The sequence below is a fragment of the Vulpes lagopus genome, chromosome 11 (assembly GCF_018345385.1).
Source record: "Vulpes lagopus strain Blue_001 chromosome 11, ASM1834538v1, whole genome shotgun sequence".
Classification (NCBI taxonomy): Eukaryota; Metazoa; Chordata; class Mammalia; order Carnivora; family Canidae; genus Vulpes; species Vulpes lagopus.
Window position 1 is genome coordinate 71,618,180 of NC_054834.1, and position 21,445 is coordinate 71,639,624.

Below are 21,445 nucleotides of genomic sequence, written 5' to 3' on the forward strand. Positions count from 1 at the left end.
ACAAGTGTATCCTGGCTCCAATCTTTCTCTCTAGTCAAGGCCTCCTCAGGCCTACGTTGGAATATCCAACTGCCCATCCGGCATGTTCCCTTGGGTGTCTGATGGGCCTGCTGACCTGTGTGCTGGGCAGAGGTCCCGCGCCGACCTCCACAACCCTGCAGTCTTCCTCAATTCAGGAGACAGGCTTCTTCCCTCAGATGCTCAGGCCCAACCCTTCGGAGCCCCATGCCTGTCACTTTCTTTCGTGCTTTCTATCCAATCCATCACCGTATCTTACTGGCATGAACTTGTGAAATATCCACACAGCTACTTCTCTCCCTCCTTCAGGTTTTGGCTCAAATGTCACCTCCTGGTGATACCTCCCTGGCCACTCCACTTAAAATATTATTCCCCTCCTCATTCCACAACTCAGGGTACCCGATTTCCTTTCCTTATGTACTATCATCTGACACTGTAGTGGTTTAAAAATACCTCTACAAATTCTTTAACACTTCCTTCCTTCGGGAGATAGAGGACATTTCTCCCCTCCAACCCCACATGTCCGTAGGACTTGTACCTCCCTCTAACAAACCCAATGCAGAAGTGAAGGTGTGCAGCTTCCAAGACTAGGGTGGAAAAAGCTCTAGGGCTCTCATCCTGCTTCTCTCAGCATGAGTCCTGGGGGGAAGGCGTCTGCCATGTTGTGAGGACAACCAAGAGGCTTGTGCAGAGGTCACGTGGTGAAGAAGTGAGGCCTTCCCTCACAGCCACGCAAGGGAGCAGGAATGCACCCTCCAGCACCAGGTGGGCCTTCTGGTGGTACTGCCTCAGGAGACCCTGAGCCATAAGCATCATGCTAAGACCCTCTTAAGTTCACAGACACTGTGACCTACGACATGTTCATCCTAAGCCACTAAGCTTCATAGCAATTTGAACAGCAACAGATAACTGACTTTCCATGGACTGCTGGTCTCTCCTCCTACACTGTGTACATAGAGGGCTCAGCCTCTTGTCTATTCTCACTCAAGACTGCAGCCCTGGGTCTGTGGTGATGCCTGGCCAGACTCATTCAATGAGAATGGATGCTCAGAATACAGATAAGTCTATAAAGACACAAGCTGTCGGGCAGCCCTGGTGGCCCAGGGGTTTAGCGCCGCCTTCAGCCCGGGGTGTAATCCTGGAGACCTGGGATCAAGTCCCACGTCGGGCTCCCTGCATGGGGCCTGGTCCTCCCTCTGCCTGTGTCTCTGCCTCTCGCTCTCTCTGTCTCTCATGAATAAATAAATAAAATCTTAAAAAAAAAAAAAAAAAAGACACAAGCTGTCAACCAAACATATGAACATACGTCAACTTCTAATGTTAATTCTTTTTGCTTAAGGATGAACACGTATTTGTTTAGTCTTAATATTTCAAAACTACTAATAGCACTGGGCTGTATGTAATGGTAGGTCATGTTTTATCCACATTTCTACTCTTTAAAAAGAAAGAAGGTCCTAAAAGTAAATTCTTAGGCAGCAAAAGAAGAATGGGGGGAGGGGAGAGAGAAAGTGACCTATTGGCAGTGTAACTCCAGAACAGCCTCAAAGCCAGGTGACTTTCAAGGAGGTGGGAGTGAGGGGGATCCCCCGAGAGCCCAGAGGACAGAGGCCCTTGCCTTAGATGGCTCATCTCGCAGAGCAGCCAGACGGCCCTTCTGGGGGCGCCGCAATACCGCACTGCTGCTGTAGGAGTCTGTGGGACCATCTGCCACAGGGAACCGGAAATCCGGGACACTGCCCAAGTGTGGTCGGCTGAAACATGGGGGGAAAAAAAGAAAAGGTTGTTACTAGAAGAAAAGTGAACTTTGAGCTTTGTCAGCCAAGCCAGAACCGGTCAATTTGGAAAATGATTTCACAGAAAAGGTCTTCAAGGAGGGCACCTGTTCCCCTTGCTCTTGTAACAGTCTAGTGCCCATGCCCTGTGGAATCTTTCTGCCCCAGAAGGTGCAACACCTGTATACCCAGGAAAAGCAGGGCAGATGCGCTGCACAGGAAGGTGAACACACCATGGCCCGGCTGTCTGGGATCTAGAGGAGGGATATGCTCTTCAGCTCAAAAACCACCCCCAGGCCAGCTGTCCTGCATTTCTGTGCCCCCTTCTCCCCGAATGACCAGGAAGTACACTGACACATCACACTGGCCTTCAACTGCCAACGTCCCACTTGTGCCAAGGCCCGCGGTGCAAGGCCTAGTGACCACAGATATTCTTCTACCTGCCACCAACAGGTGCCTTAGGAGCCCCGGCAGCAGAAGCCTTCTGAACCATAGCTCTCATCTCATGTGAACGGGGTCTGGCAGCCCACTTAGTGTTTCCAGGTCAAAAGCACAGACCCGTGTGTAGTTAGACTGACAGGCAACTGATACTCGTGGCTGGAGAAGTCCCCAGAAAAGGTACATGGAGCCCTGGGCACCTAGGATGGAGATGCTGAAGTCGGCCATTAGCTGCTTCCTTCAGCAGAGGCTCCAGAGAGGAACCACTTCGCAGAGATGAAGGAGCACGGCAGCCACCAGCCCACATGCCCGGCTCGGCTGCAGGCTCCAGCCCTGTGCCCTGACCCTGAGTGGCTGCCTTTGTTTTCAGAAATCCTTAGGATCTTGGGAGGCAGATTCCACTCCTCTGATTAGGGTAATTAAATAGGGGGCCTGTTGTGCCCCTCCACAATGTTCTGCAGATGGAGCCCGCCTGACAGACTGCCTCTTCTACTTGTGTTTCACACACCTCTCTACATTTTTTAAAGGAACATCTTTGTTTAGTGCTGCTTGCGGGTGCTGCCGGCCATAACTGCCTTCCCTTCCTCTTCTCCCATCCTGATGAAACCGCCCACCTGTACTCAGCAGGAGTTCTAGCACAACCACTTTGGGGCCGCAGCACACCACACAATCAGTGAGAGCTACACACATGAACCCCTGCACATGATGTGGGAAGGTTCACAGATCCTCTGAAGGTCACGAGCATCACCTAATTCTGACCCCTCCCCAACCCACCACCCTGCATCCAGTCGTGTCCCAAGCTCCATCCTATCTGCCCTGTGTGTGGAAGCCCGTCTGTCATCTCTCTTCTACTGTACAACCTGGACCATCTCTTCCTGCTGGAGGTCACGACTGTGCCATGGGGTCATGTCAAGTGGGCTGAGTTGCTGGTCTGTTGGCCATCTTTCAAGTCCTGTCCCCCATGACCCGCCTGTGCTGACCGAAACACTTCTTCTTCTGTCCTACAGCTCCTACCAGCCATTCTTCTGCCACTGGATGTGAGACCTCCACATGAAACTGCTTGAAACAAACCCCCTCCTTTATGCCTGCTCCTGCCCACGGACTTTAGACCACACAGCCACCCATGACCATGGCTGCTCCACCTGCCCCCTCTCTCTGTCACATTGCTAGCATACTCAGGACAGGCAGATGTATGCAGACTTCTCTGTCACCCCTCCAGGTTGTGGCATGGCCCCTTCCTGTCATCACTTAAGCTTCCACAAGAGTGCTGTGCATCCTGTCCACTTCCTCACCCTGTTTGGTCACTCAGACCTCCTCACACATGTCTTTAAGCCCTTAAGCAGTGGCACTCACAATCCTGGCCTCTCACCAGCGAGGCTCTCGATCAGCACAAAAAGAATGCTCAATGTCCTGCTCCTCCTGCACTCTTCCTGTTCTGGACACACACAGTCTCCTCCCAAATTATTCCTTGGGTGGTTCCACATACAGGAACACTCCTGGCTCTGTCTCTCTGTAACTTGGTCTTCCCTGGAGCTCTCCTCCTTCCTACCAGCAGGCTCAACAGGGTCAGCTGCAAGACACCCTCCACCTTCCCAAGAGTCTCTGGGTGCAATCGCAGAGACACCTGTGCAACCAGGTCGGCCTGCATTCTGAGGAGCCTGCTTCCTGCAGACCTGGGACAGTCAATCAGCTACTCTAATGACTCTCACTCAAGTGTGACTCACACAATGATTACTTCCTACAATGGGGCAAAGAAAGCTTTCAACACCTTCATGAGAATTATTGCCTGCAGCATGCAGGGCGACCTGCCAGGCTCACAGGCCGGCTGAGCCACTTCCACAGCACCTGACCCAGAGCTGTCCCAAGAGATTTAAGGCACTACATGTCATTCTCCTCTAGTCTCTTAAAACATGTAAAACACAAAAAGCACTGTGCTAAACCCACGAATGTCAATGGATCCTTCACAATTCTGGCTGTGCGGCCACTCCTTGGTGACCTCTCTGGCCTTGTGGTCTCGACCACTGCTCCTCACCTGGCATGCCGGGCTCCATTCTTCTGGCCCCACACCATCAGTGCCACACTCTGGAGCCCACACGAACTGACCGTTTCCTATGTTCCAAACCTCTTCCTGCAGCTGTGAGCTCTGTCAGTGACAGGAGGTGCCCAAATCCAGCCTTTTCCTCTTGCCTGTCACTAAGCTAGTTACAGGTTCCTTGAGCTACTGCCCTGGACTCTTGTAGATACACATCGGGTGCTAAAACATGTATGTGTGAGCTGGTTCACACCAGACTCATGGTCCGTCTAGTCTGTATCCATGAACGGGTTCTGGTCATACACATGGCAAACAGAAGCAACCCTCAGCCTCCTCTGCAACATATCTATGAATTGGTAAATGTCATACCCATGGTGAAGGGAAGTGCCTCTTGGTCTCGTCTGGTCTAACTCAGCTCTCAGTGCTTCCATGCTTAGTACGAGCTGATCCTACAAAACAGTAAAGGACATCCACTGTGGCTTTCTCTTTCAAGATTCACAATGATTTGCATCCACAGACTCTTAAACACATAGCACACACTGGTGGCTGCCAGAGGGGAGGCGGTTGCGGGTAGGCGGTAGAGATGACGGGGACAAAGGCGTGTAAGTTTCCAGTTGTAAAGCAGTGAGTCATAGGCATGAAAAGTGTGGCATAGGACACAGAGCCAACAACACTGCAGCAATGCCGTGTGGGGACAGACGATCACCACAGTGGTGGTGAGCACTGAGTTATGTACAGATTTGTGGGTCAGCATGCTGTATACCCAAAACTGGTAGAACACTGTAGGTTAATTATGAGTCAATTAAAAAATATGGAAAAATTATTTGTGCCACATGTGCTCTAATGTTGACCATCACCACAACAGGATAAATTCAGCAGTTATAAATACCCAACATTTAATGTCAAGCAAGTTTTCTCTAAGAGTCCTACAATAAACTTAAACACTCAGATCACTGAATTAACTTCATACACCCAAGTGGACAAAGAGTTATTATATCTCAGTCATAGCCAGCTTTTAGAGGATAGACACCAAGCCATTAACAATTATTGATTTTGTAGCGAGAAGCAGAATTTTCTGGGTGGTAGGGTAAACAGTGCTCACGCTCTACTGCAAGAACTTGTTTTGTTTCTGTCTTGCACTGAGCATCTATAGCCCAGCTTCACTTCTGTACAGCAAAACAATAAGCAAAACTGACAAAACTCTTAGGTCACTCAATAGCCTGGAGCCGGAGCTGTCCCATGCAGCAGCCATATGTGCATGAATGTATTGTGTTAAATAAACATTAACTTCACCTGCTTCTCTTTACCCTTTTAAATGCGGCTTCAAGAATACTTGACATTACACGTGTGTCTATATTAACCTCCTGCTGGACAACACTACATTAGATGTCAGGTTTATGGGATCATTTCAGCTTTTGAATGAACCAGAAAGGACTTGAATTCTGAACCAAGCTCACTGCTCAGCTCTAGCTCCATCCAATGCGAGCACAGTGGACAAACAAGTGTAGGGCCACAGTAAAGCTCATGGCAGCAGACTACCTTGGGGGAAGTGTGACCCCAAGCAAACCTCTGCAGCAACTCTAACAGTCCTGAACTCTACACTACTCATGTCTCAGCAGATCTCTGAAGGATTTAGACATAGGTACCTTATCATGTTGCGCTTCTTCCAACTGCTTTTTCGCAGTTTCAACTTCTCGCAACAGAGAATTCTGAAAAAGATAGAGATGGTACGTTAGTGTTGACTCTTGAAAATGTTCTGCACAATACAGTACAGCTACACTTCTGTGTAGAATAATATGGTACCACAGAAGAGGAATGGACCACAGGACCACACCACACGTCCATGAGTGAATGGTAACAACGACATCATGTAATAGCTGTTAATGATATATCCATGTAAAATTTCTTCCCTGATTTTTTAAACAGGTTTGACAGGTTCATGGTGTAAGTTTATTTTAATCAATCAGTTAAAATGGTTTGTACTAGCTTTCAGACTTTGTAATTCATCAGTCACTTGGAAATCTAGACTTAAGTTTCTTTTTTTTTTTTAATTAATTTTTAAATTTATTTATGATAGTCACAAAGAGAGAGAGAGAGAGAGAGAGAGAGGCGCAGAGACACAGGCAGAGGGAGAAGCAGGCTCCATGCACCGGAAGCCCGATGTGGGATTCGATCCCAGGTCTCCAGGATCGCTCCCTGGGCCAAAGGCAGGCACTAAACCACTGCGCCACCCAGGGATCCCTAGACATAAGTTTCAAATGTATAATTCAAATATAAGACAAAAATACTCCTACATTAAAGCTTGTCCCACTGATCAAGGAGGAAGCGAGGTAACCACCCTATGTGGTCTGTAATAATGCATATCATAGTGGGTTTTATGTAAAACAAATGTGTCAGGGGACACCTGGGTGGCTCAGTGGTTAAGCATCTGCCTTTGGCTCAGGGTGTCATCGTGGAGTTCTGGGATCAAGTCTCACATCGGGGTTCATGCATAGAGCCTGCTTCTCCCTCTGCCTATGACTCTGCCTCTCTCTCTGTGTTTCTCATGAATAAAATAAAATAAAAAAAAAAAAAAAAAAAAAACAAATGTGTCATATAATCAGCAGTGATCACTGGTGTCTCTGAAATGAGCATGACCCCAAGTGCCAATCTTAGGGAAGATTCTGGGCTCATCTTAAGGGATACAGGTGTAGCCAGAATAGGTTTTATCAAGCCTGAATCCAACTATCGCTGTCAGAGCTTCTCCGACACAGATTCTAGGACACTCCTTCACTCTGGTTACAGCTGAAGTATTTCCATGATGATAGCATGAAGAGCCTAGGCTCAGACTTTTTCCAAACCAGATGAAAAGAGAGACGGCAGGAGATGGAATAGGAGAATGTCTGTTTTCAGCTGATTAAATCCGTTAAGTAACACCACGCTCCTACAGTGTCATCTTCATAAGCAGGACAGAAAGTAGGCCCTGAAGCAAGGGCACCACACCTGAGGGCTGGACCTAACACACAGTGTCCTGCCAGACTGGCAAATGAGGCCCTCCGGCCACATTCAGCCACTGCTCCGTGCTGTAAATCAAGGGCCATTGCCCACATGTTATTTATGGTCTATATCCACTTTTGTGCTAATTACTGACTAGCATGAAGTTATTCTACCCAAGTATTCACAATTGGTAAAAAGCCTACAATACTTATATCTGGCCCTTTACAGACCCAGTTTATAGACTCCTACTCTAGAGTGAGAGTAACTCACACACATTGGGCAAGGAGGACACTGGTAATTATCCACTGGGTGAATGGATTAACAGGCTGTCCTGCTTCCACATCAAAGAATAATTTCTACTTTTTGCCATGTTTGTCACCGGCTGTTCTGCATTAGTCCTCAGGGGCAGAGCGCTTGAATGCTCTCTTTGTAGAGGGTTGGAGTACCCCAAGGATGTCCGCAATGTCCCACCTTGTCTTCCAGAGCAGCCATTCTCTCTTTAAGATGAAGCTGAAGCCTCTCATTGGATTCAGAGAGAAGCTTGTCAACAGTGTCTGATAAACGCTTGTTATGTTCTTCATTCATTTTTTCTCTTTGCCTTGCCTGAAATAGAAGAACCAAAAGCTTATAAACTCTAAGAAAAGGGATGATCCATATTTTGGCTATCCTAGATAATGCTTAAGTATTGGGGTACATGTGCCCCTTTGAATCACCATGCTTGTATCCTTTGGAGTAAGTCCCTAGTAGTGCAATTGCTGGGTCATAGGGTAGCTCCATTTTCAATTTTTGAGGAACCTCCAAACTGTTTTCCAGAATGGCTACACCAGTTTGCATTCCCAACATCGACAGATGAATGGATAAAGATGTGGGGGGATATATACACATATAACGGAGTATCACTCAGCCATCAAAAAGAATGAAATCTTGCCATTTGCAAGGATTGGATAGAGCTAGAGTGTGATACTCTGCAGCCCATGGTCAAGCACATCAGTTTCTGGTGAAAACAAAATCTGATGGCCTTGAATTGACGTAGTAAAGCTGGGTGCCAGCTCCCTGGGGCCACTGCCCAGTCTGTTTCCTATTTGTTCCACATTGACATTTGAGTCCTCCAGGGAAAACTCTCTGGGGATTCAACTGACACAAACCTCTTTATCATAGCTCAATTATGGTTGTCCTCTTCTTAGGAATAACCATTTTGACCTATGCCTTTATGTCTTGAGTTATAATTTGGTATTTTGGAATAGAGGCCAGGCCCATGACCTGAATTCAAGACCTAAATCTTGTGTCCTCAAGAAACAGACTAATCCCCCAGGACAATGTGCCTTACTCTAAGTTTCAGGGGACCCCAGGCAGCACCAGCCTGGCTGAGGGGTACCTGTGAGATCCTCTTGTACATAGAGCAGTTCCGTTGGCAGACCAGTGAGATGTGGGGGTCCCTCCTCCCCGGCAGCACTGACCATGGGGCACCTGTATCTTCCCCCCTGCTACTGATGTTGACAACATCGTCTATGTGTGTGTGTGTGTGGGGGGGGGGGGTGCGGCGCACTCAGCAGCAGACAGCTCGCAGATGAGGCCACTAACTACACTGGACAGTCGGGAAGGGGCCCAGTGGGGAATGAGGCACCAGCTCCCCCTGCCTGCGCCCCGTCCTCAGGCTCCACCCCACGCAGCTGTTTTCCTGGGACACATACCCGCTGCAGCTCCTGGTTCTTCTCCTCCAGCTGTGCCTCCATCTGGCGGAGACGCTCCTCAATGTTGCCATGCCTCTCCTCGGCCTGTTGGTAAAAACACTCTTAGTTTCAGCGGGAGGCCCTCTCAGCACCGGCACACTGGGCACAACTACAGGAGCATCAAGCACAGCATGCTGTGTGGGCCTCTCCCACTGGGGTGTGTGGGGCTCACTTCCTCCCGCCCCAAACACACCCTGCGCGGCCTCGTGCGGCAGGTGTAAAGCAGCCGGCCTCCTCGTGCCAGTGACCGTGGCCCGGCTGGCGCTGGTGCCAGATGCTGACAGAGAAGATGTGCTTCTCCCTGGCCCGAGCCCTGCTCTGGGGGTGGGGCTCTGTCCCCACCCTCAGGCAGCCAGCACTCAGTCGGCAGAGACAGCGGGAAGCAGCAAGCACAACAGAGCAATGCACACATGCTACCTTCCTAAGCTGGGAAGTGAGTTCGAACAGTTTAGCTTCCTTAGCTGCAGAGTTTCCAGAAGACAAAAGGTCAGACTACAAGGCCGACCAGGGACAGGAGAGATGACAGGGGAGAAAAGAAATGGAGACTTTACACGCAGGTCACAAAGGAGAGGAGAGGCTCTGTTACAAATGTTAGCAAAGGACTCGCTTTACGAATGGTCTGTGAGCACCCGATAACCATCTGACCAACGCCCCAGCAGCCTTCAAGAACAGCACCCATGCCTGTCCCAACCCCCCCCCCCTCACTGGCACCCTCACTACACTAGAGCCAAGTGAGGTGGAAGTACTGACGGGGGCATTCCCCTACAGGCTCCCTCAGTGGGACATACGCCACCTCTCCCAGCCTGCTGGGTGCCTGGGCCTGGAAAGCTGGCCTGTTGTCTGGGTTGTGTGTTTCCTCCCCCCATGTGTACCCAGCACCTACCACGTCACATCTTGAAACTGCCTCTTCACCTGCTGGCTCTCACCCCCCGCCCTCCACATTGGATGTGAGGACTATGAAGGCAGGGGCTGTGTAGTCCACATGCTTAGCCCATATTTGTTGAATCAATGAATGAATTACTTAAAAATTTGTGTATTACGAATTTATTTTGGGGACGGACACCTGGGTGGCTCAGTAGTTGAATGTCTGCCTTCAGCTCAGGGCCTGATCCTGAGTCCAGGGATCCAGTCCCACAGCCCCCTTCTCTGTCTGCCTGTATCTCTCTCTCTCTTTCTCTGTCTCTCATGAATAAATAAATAAAATCTTTAAAAATAAATAAATAAAATTTGATTATCTTTAAAAGAGAATAGGATTTTCCTATTTCTGGGAAAATTCTATCCTTTCTCTTTTTTTTTTTTTAAAGTAATCTCCGGGCCCAACATGGGTCTTCACCTCGCAGCAGTGAGATCAAGGGTCACAAACTCCACGGGCTGAGTCAGCCAGACGCCCTTAACCTTATTTCATCCAAAGCTTCTGTCTTGAGCTTTGAGTTGTTGGCTTAAATAATAAATAACTCTTTGAGGGCAGCCTGGGTGGCTCAGCGGTTTAACGCCTGCCTTCAGCCCAGGGCCTGATCCTGGAGACCTGGGATCAAGTCCCACATCGGCTCCCTGCATGGAGCCTGCTACTCCCTCTGCCTGTGTCTCTGCCTCTTTCTCTCTCTGTGTGTCTCTCATGAATAAATAAATAAAATCTTAAAAAGAAAAATAACTCTTTGAAGTAGTGAATCTGAGATCAAGCACACTGGAAACAGACAGTACACATCTGACAAAACTGGAAGGGAATTAATTCAGGGATAACAAAAAAAAGGGGATGATTCCTGACACTTAAAAAGCATTCCAATCTCAGACAAAACAGCACTAAAACCAGATCTGACCTCTATCACAGATTTAGACACATTGACACTAAGAACCATGATAAATAAGGCACATGAACCCAACCACCACCACCACCACCACAAGGTCCTGCCACCCAACCCAGAATGAAAGCCAGGCACCACCTTGGAGAGTGCCGCCACTCTCTGGGCCAGCTCTGCTTCCACCTCGGGGAGTGTCTCTGCCTTCCTCAAAGTCTGCTGCAGCTTTTGCTCTGCCAACTCCAGGCGTTCCTGTAACTGGCGATTTTTATCCTCAGTCTAGGAAAAGAAGGCATAGCAACAAAATGTAACAAATCTTCTGTTTCTATTTTTAATAAAATGTAACAAAATCTAAATGCAGAGATCTACGAAATTAGTTCTGATAGAAGCCAACTGTTTTGGTAGCTGCTTGAGAGTAAAATTTTTCTTTCTGTAAGGAATATACACCCACTTTCTTGGGCTTGATTTCAACGTACCAAACACCTCTTGCCAAAGTACTGCTCTTCTTAAATATCTTCTAAGAAGTCTTTAGAAAGAAAAAAGTTCCTATGCATTAAAGAAAACCATAGTCTGTAGAAGCTCACTCATTCTTCTTGACAAGTTAAGGAAAGAAGGGTTCAGTCCTAATGCCTGAAAAACAATCAGACTCCTTGTTTGAGTGAGGGAACTACCCTCATAATCCATGGGCATTGGTGTCACAATAGAGCTCACACTTCCTCTGAAATACAGACCTTCTGAGAGTACACTTAATGAAATGCTAGTCAACTTATTTCTGTAAATGTGTAATTATTCTTTTTTTTTTTTGTAATTATTCTTTAAAAACAACTTCTCACTCTATAAAAATTTTTTTTGAATGAAGAAAATTAAGACAGATTTTTTTTAAAGATTTTATTTATTTATTCATAGAGACACAGAGAGAGGCAGAGACACAGGCAGAGGGAGAAGCAGGCTCCATGCAGGGAGCCTGACGTGGGACTCGACCCCTGGTCTCCAGGATCACATCCCAGGCTGCAGGCGGCGCTAAACCGCTGCACCACGGGAGTTGCCCGAGACCGATTTTTTTAAAAGAAATTCTAAAGTCGTGTGTCAGTTGAAGTTTTCAAGAGGTTAACATCTGTTTACATGCGGATGTTCTTCTCCTGTGTGCACCTACCTCCATGTGCACACACCACATGTTACACCTTAAAACCCTCAGAAAATACATCACCCTATACGCGGTATTTTGTGATCTGCCTTTTACGGTCATTATTTGGAACATCTTAATGCTTTTTTTCTTCTTCTTCTTCTTCTTCTTCTTAATGCTCTTAAATAGCATTCCACAACGTAATTATTAATTTTCCTAGATTTTTACTTTTTATTATTATCTTGGGCCTAATACACTTTACAACATACCAAACTTGCTTTGTTTCCAAGAGGCTGGATTTGGTTTTCCTATTTAACTCTGGATGACCTGAGACTACCTAGGCAGAGAAGCTAACGTGGCTTCCCAGACCACAGGAGGCTCCCATCCACAGGACAGACTGTGGTTCTGCACCTGCCATTCACCCTCATCTCAGGTACCAACAAAGTAGCCAACCGCCTTCACATTCCTGGCCACTCCCTCCTCCTTTGTTAAAAATCCCAACAGGCAACAGATTAGTGTACAATGAAAACAAAACAGAAGAAAAAATCAAGTGGTTACATAAAACCTCAAATAATTAAAACTTGCAAGTTGAAGTAACTCACATTCCTGAACATCATTTTCTAAGACCATAAAAACTTTACATTTGAGACTTGATTTCTAACATGAAAGTCTCAGGGAAAAGGCCTTTAAATTTCATTAGTAGCTAATAAAAGCCAAATGAAGGGATCCCTGGGTGGTTCAGTGGTTTAGCGCCTGCCTTTGGCCCAGGGCGCGAACCTGGAGTCCCGGGATCGAGTCCCACGTTGGGTTCCCGGCATGGAGCCTGCTTCTCCCTCCTCCTGTGTCTCTGCCTCTCTATCATAAATAAATAAATCTTTAAAAAAAAAAAAAAAAAAGCCAAATGAAGTTCAACTAAAGCCACTACCTGTCGATGCATAGAGTCTTTATTTGCAATCTCATTTTCAAGTTTATCGTTAAGGTCATGCACAGAGGTGGCTTCGCGCTGTGCCGCGAGGTAGCGTTTCTCAAGAGTAGTGATTCTCTCTTCCATATCTTCCTTCTGGGCCATGGCCTACATCAGGTGATTGCAGAGGGAAGAAAGGCAAATTATTAACGTATGACATATTAATATACTCCAGACACAAAAATTGGACTAAATCCTAATTTTCACATCAAATATAAAATTAGTGTCCTCAAAATTGAGAGAGATGCCAACTGTCTCCAATATGAATGAAAATATACTTACCTCAAATATCCTAAGTATTCCCCTACGTGACCAACAAAGACTCACCTGTCTTTTTTTTTTTTTTTTCACCTGCCTTAATACTATGACTGGCCACTCAGTTTAGCAAGCTTACTCTTTCCTACAAGATGTTACAAAGAAACAAGGAATAAAACATCCCAATACTGCAAGAATGCTAGGAATTAAAGGTGTGGGCAATGAAGGCATAACCTCCGTTGGCCCCTAATACGAGCATGCTTTCTATAGAGCAGGGGGTCACCTCTCGATAGACCTAACAGTGAGACACAACTCTTATCTCCTTGGGAAAAAGCTGGATGGAATCTCATCCAATCACCACAAAATTAAAGCAATACTATTAACAAATGGAAACAAAATCCAAAGTTTCATATAATTGGAACCTTCTGAAGCCTAATTCTGTAGCAAAATTATATTACATGGTATCTAACGCTAAAGTGGGCCCAGAACTCTGCTCTGTCCTGCCTGTCCCCTGCCCTAAAGATTCATCTTACATTCCTCCCTGTTTACTAAGGAACTTATGTCAGCAAAGTCTTAATATTAAAAATGATGAGTTTTTTAAAAAAGAATTTCAAAATTCTCTGCATATTAAACTCTGCTACAGAATCTCCGACCCTTGCCAAAAAATTATAACTAAATAGATTAATTCCTGCAAATGTTTTGATTTTAAACTCTTAGATGAAATTAGCCACGCTATGCTACTCCACAGAAAGTAAACCTATACATCTACACTCAAAGAAAGAGTCTCTTCCTGGGGCGGTGGAGGGGGGTGGGGTGGGGGGGTAGCAGGCGGGCGGGAGATGGGAGACTGTCTACAAAGGACAGTGTACAGTGAGTGACAGGAGGGGGCGCCAGACAAAGTATCCTGCCCTTGTGTTTGTAAACATGATTAGATTCTCATAAATCACTGCACATGCAGAAACATTTGTCAGAAATGAGTATACATCTACATGTTTTTACAGCATGACCCTGATGACCCAAGTGTGAGCAAGTTCCACTCTCACTATGTGCCTGACCACTGGTGTTTAACAGCACATAACCCTCCTGGGAGCAGGAGGTCAGAAAACTAGAAGTCAGTTGGTGATGCTCCCTTAGTGGTGCCGACAGGAGAGGCCCACATCACTGTACGTGAACGAGCAGCACAAAAGACAGCGACATTTACCTGCTTACGTGTGCACCAGCACGAAACATGAGCGTGACGAAGAACATACCCTGCAGAGGGGGGCGTGCACACACCAGCGCCTATGATGGGGCTACGCAGGGCACCCCCGGGGAGAGGGGATCCTACCACCCATCAGGGAGGCAGCCCATCACAGGCTTGGAGCATGGTTCTGTCTCGTCACTACTTATATAAAAATCCAAAGGTTCAAACTACGTGGGAGAGAAAGGACACAGTGGGCAATGGTCATGCCAAATATGCCACACTCAGCTTGGTGACAGCGCGATGACATCTACTGTCACTCACTTCACGAACATCCCGCTGCAGTTTCGTGTTCACTTCCTCAGACTTGATGAGGTCCTTCCTGGCAGTGTCCAGGTCCTCCTCCAGCTCTGCCACATGACTGGAGAGGGCGACCAGGCGCTCCTTCATCTGGCTCTGCTCCTTTGACTGCTTATCAATGATTTCCTGGAGCTCGATGACTTTGGCAAGGTCTTCCTCATGGCTTAGAGAACCGTCAGAAGATCTCTGGTGGGGGAAAAATCCTTAAATAGCCTTGTTTGGTGAGCTAGGGAACAGAGAGCACTTCCGGGAAGGAGTCAAGTCCCATGATCTATGCCAGCTGTCGGCTCCCACCACTTTCAGGAGTGTGCAGCCACCACGGCACCTTCCCCACAGCTCTGCCAATGGTTCTGTGAGTGCCCCCACATCCATGGGTGGGAGACATCAGGAAAGGGCAGAGGGAAAGCCTAAGGACTTGCCTTTCCATTCGTGCTCGGTGTATTTTCTTGCTCGTGGTTTACGTCAAGCACTCCATCTGTTAGTGTTTTTTTCTGATTATTTTGTTCTTTGAGAATCATTAGCTAAAACCAAAGAATGGTATATGAGGGTGAGGAGATAAAGAGAAATGTCTCTCAGAAAGACGCAACTATAAACTGTAAACACAAGACAGGGAAGTATACACGCCGATGCCGTCCAGCCTGAATACAACTAGGTCAACAGCTAGATCAGTGCTATCAACTGGATGATGGGAACATAAAGGACTGTGTGACCTGGCAGTAAGACCCCAGTGCGTTGGTCATTGGAGTGACCTGGAGGGTGGCTCACTGGTCAGAAAGACCAGTGACGCCTGATGGCTGGCACTGTAGGCTTCATACTCTTTACAAAAACAAGGGATAAAAATCAGAACCCCTCAAATGAAATCCTCTGGTGATTTACAGAGCTTACCTCTTTGTGAGTGGCTCCCAGTTCTTCTTCTAACAAACTACACCTTTCCAGTGCAACTCGGAGCCGCTCCCTCACCTGGAGACACAGGGGTTGAGTGTTTGTTTAGTTGCTTCTTAATGTACAGTCACCCTCGGGTCCCATTAGTGTAAGGTAACATGACAGAATGGCTTCAACGTCTCTCACTGATGTTAATGTCAAGAAAACTGGCTTGTTGAGGCACCTGGGTGGCTCAGTCGGTGAAGCATCTGTCTTTGGCTCAGGTCATGATCCCAGAGTCCTGGGATTGAGCCCTGCTCCGGGCTCCCTGTTCAGTGCGCAGTCTGTTTCTCCCTCTCCCTCTGCTCTCCCTCCCCACATACTTGCTCGCTCACTCTCTCAAATAAATAAAATCTTTTTTAAAAAACTTAACAGCTTTAAATTTTAATTCAGAAAAGTCTTCCCCTAAGTAAGTTACATTACCCAATCCGTAAGGCAAATCAATATACAGAATATAATAAATCTTAAGACATTTACACCATTTACTCCTTTTTAACCATATAGAAGTGTGTCTTCTTGCAGAAAAAATGTTTACAGGAACTCGAGAAGCTAAAAGTGAACCACAGTCACATAAACACATGGTGCATGCCTGCTAACACATCACATGTGCACACCCAGAACTGCTGTGTCTGAAGGCACCTTTTCATCCAGGGCTTTGTGGTGCTCAAACAAGGACTTCAGAGCTTTGAGCACCTCCACTTCGCTGGACACACCCGCTGGGGACTGCGCCTGTCGCTTCACCACTGTCATCCGCAGAGACCTCTCGTGCCTGGACACGAGGCACTCCAAGTGTTCAAGCAGCAGCTGGCGAGACAGGCCAAGACAAAACCATGTTCAAAGAGCGCTTAAATTTCATACCTCAATTTGGGGCAAAACGTTTTAATCGCATGGTAGACCAGGTTTGAATCCCTTCAACTCAGTGTAACATTAGAGAGCCACCCTCCTTGAATGAGTTAAAATAGCATTAATTCCCGGCAGGAATCAGACAAGGTGTGAGAACGCTAAGCTCCTTAGTCAGGGTTGACTCCACAGGAAATGTCAACAAGGTGTCTAAAAGCAGATGGAGCGGATGGCACCCTGAGTTTAAAAACAGCAACAGTGCTCCTTGGACGACCCCCAGTGTTCCAGCATGAGGAGGCACCTACTCACTCACCCTGGTGTTGTTTCTTTCTGCCTTCAGTTCTGCGATCTCTTCCTCTCTCTCCAGGAGCTGCTCCCTGCAGATGTTCAGCTCCTTAGTCAGTGCTGCAAACTCCTGGGGGAGGGGGGGGTGTACAATATAAACAGAGGGAGACAGGGGGGTCTTTAGCCTCCATGGTCCTCCCCAGACCACACAGATGGCCCTGCCACCACATTCAACCACCACTCCAGAGCCCCTCACACACAGACCCCCTCCTCACGACCCACCTGAGCCCCAGGTGTTTTTCCAAGCAAGGGGCCTGACACCCAAGGGGACAGACACATTTTCAGGGGCTTGCAAATATGCAACTCAGAATCTCTGCTGAGCAGGGAACACCAGACCAAGAAGGCCCCCGCCCACCCCCAGCCTCCTGCCTAGCCAGCTCCTGGCTGTGAGGACCACAGGGCTTAGAGCAGCCCTGGCAAGAGGCTGATAGCACCCAAAAGCTGGTTAGCCCAAATAACTTGCCCAAAATCAACCATATAAAATGGACTTTTCACAAATGTTGGTAGGCCTCTTGAGGAAAGGGACAGCTGAAGATTTCTTTCTGTAGTCAAAGAACATTCCAGAGGAAGTGACACTGTGATGCCAGGGCCCCCCCACCCTGCTGTGTGGTCGCTCTCCCGCAATACTGGACACTGCGCTGGGACATGACACATGGGCAGGGTCCGAAGAAGGGGACACACATTCTGGTCAGTTTTTCAACAAGCAAAACTCCTCTGAAATAAGTAACATCTTCTGCCAATGAATGTCAGTATTTTAAGAGTTTTCTTCTTAAAGGACAAAGAAGGAGATAAAGATTCACTTAATCTGAAATTCAAAATACAGAAAGTGGTTGACTCAAGCAATTCTAAAAATCAATTTACAAATAAGTGGCTACTTAAAGTTCATTCATAAATTAACCCTATGCAACTCAAAAGGAACTTGACCACAGAATGTACAGCATTCCTGCAACTGGACTTCACAGGCTGGCCCACAGAAGCCTATTGAGCCATGACACAGAGCTGAAACAGAGCTGACCCATGAACAATACAGGCTTGAATTGTGCAGGTCCAGTTCTATCTGGATTTTTTCAATAAATACACTGGAAAATTTCCTGGAGATTTGCAACATTTTGAAAAAACTGGCAGATGAATGGAGTAGTCTAGGAATGTCAAAAAAAAGTAAGAAAAAAGGCATGTCATGAATGCACAAAATATATATAGGTACTAGCCTATTTTATCATTTGCTGCCATAAAACATACAAATCTAATATAAAAATTTAAAATTTATCAAAATATATACATGCAAACACAGACCCATACATGGTGCCATTTGCAGCCAATAGAAACGTAAACAAATGTGAAGATGCAGTATTAAATTATACTGCATAAAATTACCTGTGGTACATGCTGTACTACTGTGACAATTTTGTGCCACCTCCTTTTGCTACTGCGGTGTACTCAAATGTGGCAAGAATCCACTAAAAACGCTGTGGTGTTTTCCAGTAAACCATGTTCAATTCTCCAGTAAACCATGTATCACAGTAAAAAGTGATTTCTTGCAGTTCTTACATATTTTTTGTTGTGTTTACTGCAACACTGTAAACCCTGAAAAACACCTTGGGACCCTTACGAAGTGCCACTCACTAGGCTGCTGGGAGCATTCCCAAGAAGCAGAAAAAAGTCAAGGCATTCCAAGAACAAGGTGAACTGTTTGTCATGGACCGTAGAGTGAGGTCTGCAGCTGCACCTGCCCACGATCTCAAAACAAATGAATCCAGGTGAGGACCATGATACAAAAAGAAAGGAAATTCATGAAGTTGTCATTGTAGCTATACTGGCAGACACAAAAACTTTGCACTTCTTGTGAATTACCTTTCATCTCGTGTTGAAGATGCAGCCTTTATGTGGATGCAGGATGGCTATAGAAAGGTATACCTACTGACTCCAGTATGAATATTAAAAAAAGGGGAAGTCATTACATGACATCTTAAAGCCAAAGGAGAGTGACAGATCTAAAGCTGGAGAATTTCAATGCCAGCGAAAGATGGTTTGGTAATTTTAGAAAGAAGTTTGGCTTTAAAACATGTTGAGGTAACAGGAGAAGCAGCTTCTGTCACCAAGAGGAAGCAGACGATCCCCTAGACAACACTGAGAGAATCACCGGGATGCTGGAACCAACATAACACTGCACCAAATATACTTCAACCGAGAAGAGAAAAGAGTATCACTGAGGACAGGACATCTGCCTGCACAGGTTTTTCAAGCAGATTTTTTTGGGGGAAATGCCACAAATTTTTTGGGGGGACATTTATTCGTGAGGAAGAAAAGTGAGTGCCAAGACCTAAGGCAGGAAGGGGTGAACTAGCTAGTAGTTGTGTGGGGGCAGTTGGGTTTATGATCAGGCCAGCCGTATCTATGAAGCTAAGCCCCAGGGCTTGATGGGAAGAGACAAGCACCAGCAGTCTGTCCTTTGGATGTATAACAAGAAGGCCTGAATGAGCAGAACCTTTTTTCTGGATTAGTTCCATTGACACTTTATCCCTCAATTCAGGAAGTACCCTGACAATAAAGGACTGCCTTTTAATGTTCTTCTGATATTGGATGATATCCTGGCCACCCAGAACCCCGTGAGCTCGATACTGAACGTGTCAAAGTGGTCCATGTGCCCTGGAGCACAATGTCTCTAATGCAGGCTGTGGATCAGGGGACATGAGGACCTGCAAGGCTCATGACACACGATACTTCATGAAAAAGGATGGTCAGTGCTATGAAAGCAAACCACAACAGAGAGAACACCTGGGAAATCTGGAAGGGTCACATCACTGAAGATGCCGCTGATGTGATAGAAAATGCTGTGAAAGCCATCACACCCAGAACAATAAATTCCTGGAGAAAATTGTCCAAATGTTGCGCATGATCTCACGGGACTTACAACACAGCCAATGAGGGAAATCATGAAAGAGATGGTAGATATGGCAAAAAAAAAAAAAAAAAAAAAAAACCCTGGGGATGAAGGGTTTTGAGAGGTGTATCTTGGAGAAATTCAAGGGCTCACAGACACCCCAGAAGAGTTAGCAGAGGAAGATGTGACGGAGACACACACACACACACACACACACAGAAAGAGAGCGAGAGACAGAGACACAGGCAGAGGGAGAAGCAGGCTCCATGCAGGGAGCCTGATGTGGGACTTGATCTCGGGTCTCCAGGATCAGGCCCTGGGATGTAGGCAGTGCTAAACCACTGAGCCACCTGGGCTGCCCTAAATAAAATCCTTAACAACAACAACAAAAAGAATTTGTCAGTGTATAGGCTAGGCTATGATGAAGCAACTGTACTGAAGACACTAGGCCACCCTAAAGCAACTGCACTGGGGCCTCCTCAGTGTGAACGTATGATCATTACACCTGTAAGTAAATATGAACCTTTCATACCACCTTCTCATTTCTGGGGTCTGGTGTTAGTAATACTATAACATCTGCAGTGCTTCATGTCACAAAAGATATTGCTGATGTAGGCACTGACAAGTCATCTCGTAAATGGACAACACACTTTGGTGTCAATGCAGCTCAGTGCCATCAATTTATTTTCCTTACAGTCTTCTTCAGATTTTCCTCTAACGTACTTCACTCTTAGAATACAGTACACAACATATATGACATAGAATGTAAGTGTTAAATGACTGTTCATGTTACCAATAAGTTACTCAGATTTTCGATTGTGGGCAGGTGGGCATCCCTCACCTGAGCTGTTCAAGGGTCACCTGTACTCATCCACAGCAAATGAAAAGAACCAGGCAGTACTGTTATAATCAAAACAGATGAGTAAAACTGAAATATTTTCTCTTGGATGCGGTTATTTTAGGGCGACAAATGGAAGGCGGTGGGGAGGTGGGTAATTTAGAGAGACTGTGGGCATTTTCATGGGTATCATAAGCTAATGGCCATTTTATCTAATTTCCCTTCTAAACTTGTTTCTTCTTCAAGAACCCACATCTGTGAGTGATCAGCTTCCAGCCTCACAGCATGAGAAACCTTACAGACCTACTCCCCAGGAAACCTGGGAAGAATTATACATAAAAACAACTATTCAAAGTCTCCAAAACCATTCAATGGCACAAAACAAATGAAGAAACATCTATTCCCAAAAAAATCTACAAAGATTCAGTAAGAAAGACGAGTCTGCAATATGTAAACCCAAATTGAGCTCCCAACAACTTCCTCCCAGCTCAGGAAGGTGGAGATTCCCCTCCAGAGGCTGTAGCCAAGAGCATGAGGCTCCTTCACATGCCCCACGAACAAGAGAATGATATCCCCTCACCTGCCCTCCACGAACAAGAACATGAGGCTCCCTCACACACACATACCACCACAGGAAGAAGAGCATGGGACTCTCTCTCTCTCTCTCTCACACACACACACACACACACACACACACACCCAGGAACAAGATCACAGGGCTCCCATGTCATCTGGCCCCCAAGTTCAAGGGCTTTCAGGGGACCTCAGCATTTCTCATTGTGCCCTAGCTGCCTGTCTGGTACAAAGGCCACATGCTGGGCTCCCTGGTTCTGCTCAGCCCCACTCAGGAAACAGAGGTTGGAACCCTGGCTGGAAGGGGCAGCCTGAGAAGCCTGGGTCCTGTTCATTTTTGACCCTGGTCTCAGAGATGGTGGTTTCAAGGCTGGAAAGGACCCTGGGCTACTGCCCACCCTTC

The 21,445-nt window shown here is 46.7% G+C and overlaps 1 protein-coding gene across 8 annotated transcripts in view; it reads right to left on the reverse strand.

The window, feature by feature from the left end:
• Positions 1–21,445, reverse strand: part of PPFIA1 (PTPRF interacting protein alpha 1) — an 86,182-nt gene that overhangs the window by 32,354 nt on the left and 32,383 nt on the right. For 5 of the 8 annotated variants that reach the window (XM_041721707.1, XM_041721712.1, XM_041721705.1 and 2 more), the window contains exons 3-15: positions 16,719–16,820; positions 16,205–16,369; positions 15,530–15,604; positions 15,064–15,165; positions 14,609–14,830; positions 12,811–12,957; positions 10,907–11,041; positions 9,384–9,458; positions 8,928–9,011; positions 7,708–7,839; positions 5,907–5,969; positions 4,630–4,709; positions 1,634–1,769 (exon numbers count right to left, since the gene is read on the reverse strand). In XM_041721707.1, the coding sequence (XP_041577641.1) occupies positions 1,634–1,769; positions 4,630–4,709; positions 5,907–5,969; positions 7,708–7,839; positions 8,928–9,011; positions 9,384–9,458; positions 10,907–11,041; positions 12,811–12,957; positions 14,609–14,830; positions 15,064–15,165; positions 15,530–15,604; positions 16,205–16,369; positions 16,719–16,820 (1,518 nt within the window). The remainder of the gene's footprint in view (positions 1–1,633; positions 1,770–4,629; positions 4,710–5,906; positions 5,970–7,707; positions 7,840–8,927; positions 9,012–9,383; positions 9,459–10,906; positions 11,042–12,810; positions 12,958–14,608; positions 14,831–15,063; positions 15,166–15,529; positions 15,605–16,204; positions 16,370–16,718; positions 16,821–21,445) is intronic. The other 3 variants (XM_041721709.1, XM_041721711.1, XM_041721710.1) reach the window with 1 other exon arrangement.